Source organism: Acanthisitta chloris, unplaced genomic scaffold (genome assembly GCF_000695815.1).
Source record: "Acanthisitta chloris isolate BGI_N310 unplaced genomic scaffold, ASM69581v1 scaffold15843, whole genome shotgun sequence".
Taxonomy (NCBI): domain Eukaryota; kingdom Metazoa; phylum Chordata; class Aves; order Passeriformes; family Acanthisittidae; genus Acanthisitta; species Acanthisitta chloris.
Window position 1 is genome coordinate 34,622 of NW_008666705.1, and position 8,706 is coordinate 43,327.

The window sequence follows — 8,706 nt, forward strand, 5'->3', positions numbered from 1 at the left end:
AAAAGGTTTTTACCTTTATCCAATCCATTTTGTCTACAAATCTGGCAGCTAGTTTTTCTGGGTACACTGAAACAACTTCCAGAAGACAATACATTACTGGCAAACCTAAACAGTAAATAAAGAATCAGGTTATTAAACAATTGTAGCATTTACAACAATCTAATAACCAGTGATAAAATGAGGTTAAGTAGTATCAGACATTTCCAGCACTCTTTTGCAATTCACTAGGGGTAATAAGCAATACAGAATAATGGGGTACAGTTTTTCCATGAAATATTAGGAAAACTAATAAAAGCAAACACTCTGGTAGCAGTTTGTTCTAACAGCATTCAAGTGTTTTAGACTACACTTGTGGCAGATAGGTTATTATCAGAGTGAGGAAGACATAGCATTCACTGGTGAGGTGATACAGACAATGGCTTCGCGATTTCACATCATTATGTCAACTGATGCTGCAATTTTACTGCCCTGCTTTCTCCCACCTACCTGGCAGCATCGAAGAAAACAAGTTTAAACTAAAGAATATACATGAAGAGGCCATGCTGCAACTCTGTGACTGCTGCAGCCAAGTTCAAAGGCAGGGCAACTCATTTCTAGTAAGAGACTTTTGTTTCTTCAGGATGCTGCTGCACACAGCTCCTTACCTCCAACACCAGATAAGAGCTGCTGAAGAAGGCCAATATAGATATGTACAGGGTTGGTTTCTGCACTTTTTGAAGAGGAAGAGAAGGATATGTTGTTGCCAGACATGAGGTTTCTTATGTAGCATCCAATGGCTGGAGCATGATCTTGCATATCTGCCAAACTCTGTGAGGTTGGCACCACACCAGCACTGTGAGCAAGGCACATCCGCAGATACAGCACTATCTAAGTAGAGGAGATAAAAACACAGGATACCGTGTGCATGAGCACTTGAAAAAACATGAAGGAGACAAAAGAGCATAGAATATGTTGTATTTAGTGTAACCAAAACAAGGTAGTTTCTTCTTTAATCAAATCTAGATAGAAGTCAGTATAGAAACAGAAACAAATATAAAGTGCAACAAATCTTAGGACCAGTTTCTGCAATATGACTGCGTGAGCAGGCAACCCTACAGTGCCTGCATCACTCTCAAAAGACTAAATCATAGGCTGACTTTTGGTTTATCATCAGCTGACGCAAACTCCTTGCAGGCAGTTCAGCCTGTACCCTATACCAATTTGACATGTGTACAAATGCAATCCAACGCATTGTTAATACACAGACCTTGCTTCCTGTCTGGGTTTGTATCTACAGATCACTGAAGCCTGAGAATATGCTATGAAAAGAACAGCCTCAAGGAGCATAATGGGACTTTTGCACAGGACTGCCAGTTTCTCCCTCTGACACGCTATTACATTAGGTATGCTGCAGAAAGCAGTGGAGCAACCTCCTTGAAAACATTCCTCCCAACCATTCAGACTGCCATTTAAGGACAAAGGATGGAGACATAATCCCAACATCTGTTTAAGAGGAATTTTAGACTGTAGAGTAACTTAGAGTAGCCATTAGCTTCTTACACTGTCCTCTAAATAAATAATGGTACACATATCTGAGGAAGTAAATCCAGACAATTACCTCTCCAAACGTGGCAGGATTAAAAGGCAACGCTGCAGTTCCAGTCATATATTTAGCTGGGGTTTTCATTCGATGAGAGGCCTAAACAACAAAGTATATTAAGAGTGGAACATTCAGACCCAGAACAGCAGAGATGCTGGAAAGGTCAATGAAATTTTCTTATGTGACTATGTTTATCCTCCACTTAGCAACTGAAAATGTACAACAGTTCTGTAACAGGAAGGGCACAGTGCACTTGGTAATAGTACAGTTCAGGTCAATGTACTTTACATCTCTGTCAACTCAGAACATGGAAACTCTAAATCCATGACAAGGAATGGCAAGGAAGGCTTGAGGAATACAATGTTCTTGCTTCCCCTCAGGAAAAAAAGGAAGTACTTTAAAATTTAAAAACAAAGTCCAGAACCATTAAAGAAAACCTGAATCAGTGATCTGGAAGGTGACTGTTGAAGAACAGGTTGTCATCCATACCCAGCAGATTGGGTCCTACTCTTTCACATATACTTTCTTCCAGAGGGGGAGAAGGATCATGCTACCTCACGCAGGAAAGCTTTTTGAATCTCAGCAAGCTGTGTCAAGCAATGCATACAAACTTCTCTAACATCTCCAACACTCTCAGATTATTGATGATATGTGAAAATTCACACCTTGAGATAACTAATGAAAGAAATGTACCTCCAGATTTTTAAATACCCATTCAGGACATGTAAAGAAGATATGAAAAGTGCTTGAAAAATTTGGTTTGAAATTCCCCCCATGAGTGAAGGAATCTTGCTTTTCTCAGTAGTGACTAAACTAGGCTGATCCACAGTTACTTAGTGATATTACAGACGTTAAGAAAAATTTTTACATTAACTACAGGCATTTAATAGTGTTATCTAAAACTCAATTTTGGTCTCATTTTTCTGCATCTATTTCAATAACCAGCACTCTGGACATAGGGCAAGTTCTCATAAAGCTTCAAACACTTCATACCCTAGCAGAGCACAACACCATCAGAACATACATTTCACAAGAAATTGCTCGGGTGTAAGAGCTCTGCTATCACAGATCTCTTGCAAATCCAGATGTACTCCAACATTACATACTTCTGGCATTTATTTAAAAAGTAGACTAGCAGAGGAAAAAAAACCAAACCATGGTCAGTGATTCCATACACCTTCTTTATAGCCTAGTAAGTCTAGTATAGCTACTACACATAGAAGTGTGTAACACAGACTACATTTTAACACCTCTCCAGACAAGCTCTCAGTGCAAACAGCGAGGGTATAAGCTGAGTGGCACAGTTTTTGGCGTATCATTCCATTAACTCATGAGAAGTTATTTATATGGCCATTATGTCCACAAATTGCAATGAAGATGAAAGATGAAAAATTAAGTCTTTAAGTCACCCAATCAGACTTCTTTACTTGTTCCAGTATCTCCTTTCCTGGTCCAGAATCTCTTTTTTGTTTTATACACATTACTTTCCACTGGGTCAAACAGAAATTGATCTGTGCCTTCAAGAACATGTTTATGAGCAAACTGTGTTTGTGAAACATGCTGGATTATCATCCTGGGACACTGGAATTCTTGTTTCACACACCATCTGCACAAATTGCAACAAAGCAAAATATGCCCTTTGCTAAAGGATCTGCTTCCTTACTGAACACTTAGATCTCTTGCAGTTACTGCCAGCAGAAGGTAACAATGAGTGTTAGTCTTGACAATGCAATACTATTTGTAGTCCTCACTGTAATTTTCACTAACTTCAGTCCTCAGGTCAGGTGAGGGAAACAGATACAAGGAAGACTGCACTTATCACATGCCTAAGCATCAGACATGTATTTGTCATTTACTGGGACACTGTACCTTGTCTTGAATGTAATGGACCATTTCAGGGAAGGAAGGCATCTGCTTCCCAGAACTCTCCTTCTCATTTTTTCCAGAAAATGTTCTCAGTACCCTCTGGGCTTCCCCATGTACCTCCTCCCGCCTTTCAGGAGAAAAGATGAGAAACAGACATCATTCACACAGAATAAATGGCCTCTAATGAGCAGTACAGTAAGCTGGGAAGCTGGGGGAGTGAAAAGTTTTAAAATTAGATGTGGGGGTGGTTGGTCTTTTTTGAAAGGAAGGGAGAAAAACATCTTGCATTTGAACTTTTAATGATTTGTTTTAGAGAGGGCACTCATTGCTTCAAAAAGTATAGCAACGAGTGCCCTCTGAGAAACCACTGGGATGCGCTCACTTCTGCTCCTCTCACATCCTTCTGATGTTTACCACTAGCTCTCAGTTCCCATACCTTTGTTTTCCTCTCTGCTACTCCTCCCTATCACTTCCTATATTGAAGCTTCAGCTGACACCTATTGGGTTTACCATTATCTACTTAGCAGTAGATAGCTACTCCTGAAACAGCGTTGACACTGCAATGTCAGAGCTGTTTGTTGCAATCGATCTGTTTGGGTTTCCTTAGTTACAAAATAACTACTCAGATCACAAATAGAGCTCTTAAAGGAAGTTGGAAAAAATCCACCACTTACACCAGAGTAACAGAAAACTGCAAATGAAAATTATTACTATAATTTAATAAGTCACCTACTCCTCAGCAGAGAGGGGCAACTCTCACAACTGCAGGCTCTTGAGTTTTTGCAAACACAAGCTAAAAATAGACAGAATTTTCCGGGAAAAAATAATTTCTAGCCACTGTAAAAGTGATTTGAGTTAATGCATTTTTACTCTGCAATTGCAACTGATCATTAACATGAAGTGCTTTAGTGACAGCAGTTCATCTGAAACAGGAAAAACAACCCAAAGCAAAGACAAAAGCACAGTAGCAGTTCTCCACAGAACTGTCAAGAATGCCCCCACATGAAGGTTAATTTCCAAATCTTATTAATTTTCTGTGACTTATTTATTTATATGCAAACTCACATACACATATATGCATTTAATAAAATATATATTATATATACATGTGTGTGCATCCATATATATCTGAAAATAACAAGGAAAACAACTTACGGGTCTCCTGCAGCTAACAGGAGTAAGTATCTGGAAGGGATATGATCTGGAGGGAACACTGTGCTAGCAAATTTCACAGCCACTTGACGTACTTGAACTTCAGGCTTAAAGGGAAAAGACAAACATATAGTTGAGTTTTATATTACACTAATGACTTGTGCTCACCACTTGTACATCATCAGTCATCTGTTTTGTCCTCTGGTACCAACACGACTCAAAGAGTTTAGACATTTTTAGACACTTTCTTGCTAACTCTTCACACTGCAGGGGATGGGGAAAAGAAAAACTAGCTTCTCATATACACAGAACTGGAGAACAAAACGTTTCAGTAAATACATGTGCATTTTGCAGAATCATAAATCAGGGTTATGACTAATTCTCAGACAACTGAACTGCTCCATCCAGGCAGCTTTGAAATGAAGATGACATACATCATCTATCCACACAAAACAGAGCTATGCTTAGGAGCAGCACAGCCAGAGGTGGAAAAGAAACATCAGCTTGGGGGGGGTCAATATCTCAGTAAGGTACAAGTAAGTCTCACACGGTGACCTAGATCTCTTGAGCAAAAGAGTCATCAGCATGAAAATAGTCCCTCACAGTAGAAATACATACACCTTCACGGTCAGCCTGAGCACCCATGCAAACAGAGTATACAAAAAACACTCAAAATCTGGGGTGTTGTGAATACAAAGTATCCAGTAAAGTAAGAGAGTCAGTGAAGAGTGGTTTGCTCCAGAGTAGTGTCTCAAGGCTGAGTTCCTGGAGAGGTTCCCAGGTGCCTTACTTCACACATCACACATCCCACTGAAACCCCTCTTAGAAGTGAATGATCCTTTCTACCAAACTCTTGCTGTCACAAAGCATTTCAGAAGACACTGTCCTCGAAGTACCTACTGCTCAGAGTTTTCTCAGGAGGAGACTATGAGAAACACACAAAACAATTGCAGTGGATATGTTTCTTAGTAAAAGAGAACACGAATACAAAACTGCACTATCGCCTTTCTTGCAGCCACTGAGCCATACTAAAAATATTTTATATGAGCATACGCACACACAACCTTCTTCCAGACAGGCCAATACATTCAGTAAGGAGACTCATGCCAAAAGCATCCAATAGGAAGTGTCAGGAAACAGGAAAGCAATTAATAGTTCTTTTTTTTTTAAGGTATGTAATTTTGACTCCACTGGAAATACCTTTATTAAATAAGAAGCTACAAGAGCTTCCATCAGTGTCCGCTGGGCTCCTTCCAAGTTATTGTAAGCTCCAACCATCATAGACAATGCCTCCTGAATGGCAAGCCTAGTATCAGCATCTTCCTGCAGCACAAAACCAAGAGTTTTCACTTTACAGAGTGTAGTGTCAAGAATTAAGCAAAACCAGCAAAACACATTAATGATTTCCCAAAGCCTCATTCATCAGCACCCACCTTGCATAAAGCTTCGAAAAACTGCTGCAGCAGTGCTATATCCTTGGTAAAGAGCTGAGGCATTCGGCTGAAACAAGATACATTAATTCATGAAGCTTTTGGGTTTTATAATTCAAATGCTTCACATTTCATTGGTCTTCCCCTTATCCCTCATTTAAACTATCTAACAATCAGAGCCAGCACAGAAAGTTTGCCCTACTCACTACGAAGCAGCACACCCTCACCCTTAACACAGTTTGGGCAGTCACTTAGATCACCAGCACATGGTGGAACATATCACTTGTCAGGCTTCCTGTCCTCTGCTCTCTGCTGTACATTCCTTAAATTTATGTTTCTACCAATTCAGAAAGTGGAACTGGTTTTTAAATTCCATGCATAATTCATAAGCTGCCATTAACCACTGCTAGAGAAGCTATCAGCTAAAAACATACTTCTTTTTACATCTCTGGAGATGTCACAAGAAGAATGCTTTTCTCTGCAGCATGCACTCAATTGCAAAACTGGCAGGTGGCATAAAGCTTGCTTCTGAAAAATTAACTGATTGCTCTGGAAAAACTATTCAATGTCCCACTGCTTAAACGGTGCTTCAGTTACCTGGAGAGCTTTCCAACTGCTGAATATGCCATTGACAGTAGTTTTGAATCCTTGAATGATAAAACAATAAATAAAACTCAGCAAAACCAGAAACAGAAAAAGGCGTATCTTTTATAATTAAACATTTAGTTTAAATCCTGTCTCTAAAGTGCTCAAACATACTTTCATGGAAAGAGAAAACCGAAACACGAAATATTCCTATGCAAGAATAAAAGCATTACATAGGAACAGAGGGACCACACTTTTCTCCAAAAAACAGGAAAATTGCAAGTGGTGGCAGAACACAAATCTCCCTTCTGGTCTCGGTTAATCACATTTTATTTCAAGAGACAGATAAGGAGATTCTGTAAGCATATGAGCAGAAACCTTCCACTAGCCCTAAATAGCATCTGTAAACAAAGGAAGCTGTTTGGACAATGAACTCTGCAGATGACCAATACAGCATATTTATATATGGGCTTACTTCCTTCTGAACACTTTTTTTTAATGCCCTTTCCAATGGCAGGGGAGGTCGATGCATTCAAACACCAGCTCAGGCCAGAAGATCAGATCCACCAGTTCAAAGGAAGCAACTGCAGAAGAGGTGATCTGCAGCAGTAAGGTATATGGAGGAGCATCATGGGGAATCTGCCTTCTGAAATGGCACTGGAAATACCTTGTGAGGCCAGACTGGCATCTGCAGTTCTGTTTGCTAACACCCTTTCCATAGCAATACCATCGCTGGCCAGATAGCATGGGAACGTATTACAAGCAGGCCTATACAGCGGCTCAGCACAGTGGGACAGGCATCCAGAGCTAAGGCCCCAAGTGCTCCAGGGTAACAGCAGCTAAATGTTAGCCTGGCCTCACTCTCCAGATTACCAAGACTGTAATTGTCTGAGACTCTGCAAATAGTGTCCAAGCACCTATTCACAGGCGTTAAGCAAATAAATCAGTTTTCTTATATAGCCTTTTGAAATATTTGCTCCTCTTCCAACAAAAGTTCTTAAAAGGCATCCTTTGACGGCCAACTCAGGCAACTACCAACGTAAGATTAATCAATTTTCATCATATTCATACGAAGAATTATAGTAAAGAACCTTTCATCTTACCTCTTTGTATTCATTGATCAGCTTTGTAAGTCCATTTAAAAGCATTGGGCCTAATGGCTTTATTTTACTCTCTGGACAACTGCAATTAGAGACATCAACAAACAAAATATTATCTTTTGCATCCCTTAAAAGTATCTTCTCTTAGTATCACTTTCTTGGCTCTGTTAAGATGAGAAATTACAGCTTAGAATGGTCAAGCACATACACACAGAGCTTTCAGGATTAAGCAAAAACCCCCAACTTTCTATGAGTTTTAGTACTTGTTATTTCAGTATGTGTTTATTAAACAGAGTGGCTTCTAGGCAAATAGCTAAAAAACATTGTGCTCTCTGAATTACTTACATGATACAAATATGATGCACAAACTGCAATGACAGACTTCTCAGTTTTGCATTTGTGTTTGCACCGAAGAGTCCATCATAAACCACCTGACCAAAAGGAAGAAGGAGCAGATCAGAGAGTGTGTAGCCTCATTTTCAGAAGTTTTGTAACTCCCCCTCGTCTTTAAACTCTGTCATCAGTAACAGTGCTTCCCTCCTATAGGTACAGGAGGAACTGGATTATCAAGCTCATTAGGATGAGCAGCTTTGGAACATAAGGATTACCTGAATGTTAGCTGGGAACATTTCTGCAGCTTGCCTGGATCGCAGAAGATGAGGAACTATCTTTAATTTAACACGGGTGCTGACTGACTCTCGTTTCATTTCTGGTTTCAGAACAGATCCCTGTCAGAAACAGAAATCAAATAATACAGTGCATCTTTGGACAGCTGTGGGAGCCGACAGCTGGCCTGAAGGCCTCACAGACATCAACCTTGCACCTGTCACCATGTACCTGTCAGGAATCGTAACATCAGCAAAGAGGAAGGCAAGCCAAGAAAAGGAGAATGTTACAAGTGAAGACAGGATCTGAAAGAGACTGTGTGCAAGTTACAGTTGACCAATAATGAGTTGTTTATGATGTAAATTAGCCAGTAAAGATGGGATGGGAC

The 8,706-nt window shown here is 39.9% G+C and overlaps 1 protein-coding gene across 1 annotated transcript in view; it reads right to left on the minus strand.

Annotated features, from left to right (window-relative positions):
- The window catches only part of KIAA0368 (KIAA0368 ortholog), a gene marked incomplete at its 5' end in the record, with an annotated part of 49,213 nt that overhangs the window by 31,730 nt on the left and 8,777 nt on the right, over window positions 1–8,706 (minus strand). The window contains 11 exon segments of the mRNA XM_009072248.1: window positions 14–105; window positions 645–867; window positions 1,598–1,678; window positions 3,449–3,572; window positions 4,601–4,704; window positions 5,798–5,920; window positions 6,031–6,097; window positions 6,625–6,674; window positions 7,716–7,794; window positions 8,058–8,143; window positions 8,321–8,440. Of these exon segments, the coding sequence (XP_009070496.1) occupies window positions 14–105; window positions 645–867; window positions 1,598–1,678; window positions 3,449–3,572; window positions 4,601–4,704; window positions 5,798–5,920; window positions 6,031–6,097; window positions 6,625–6,674; window positions 7,716–7,794; window positions 8,058–8,143; window positions 8,321–8,440 (1,149 nt within the window).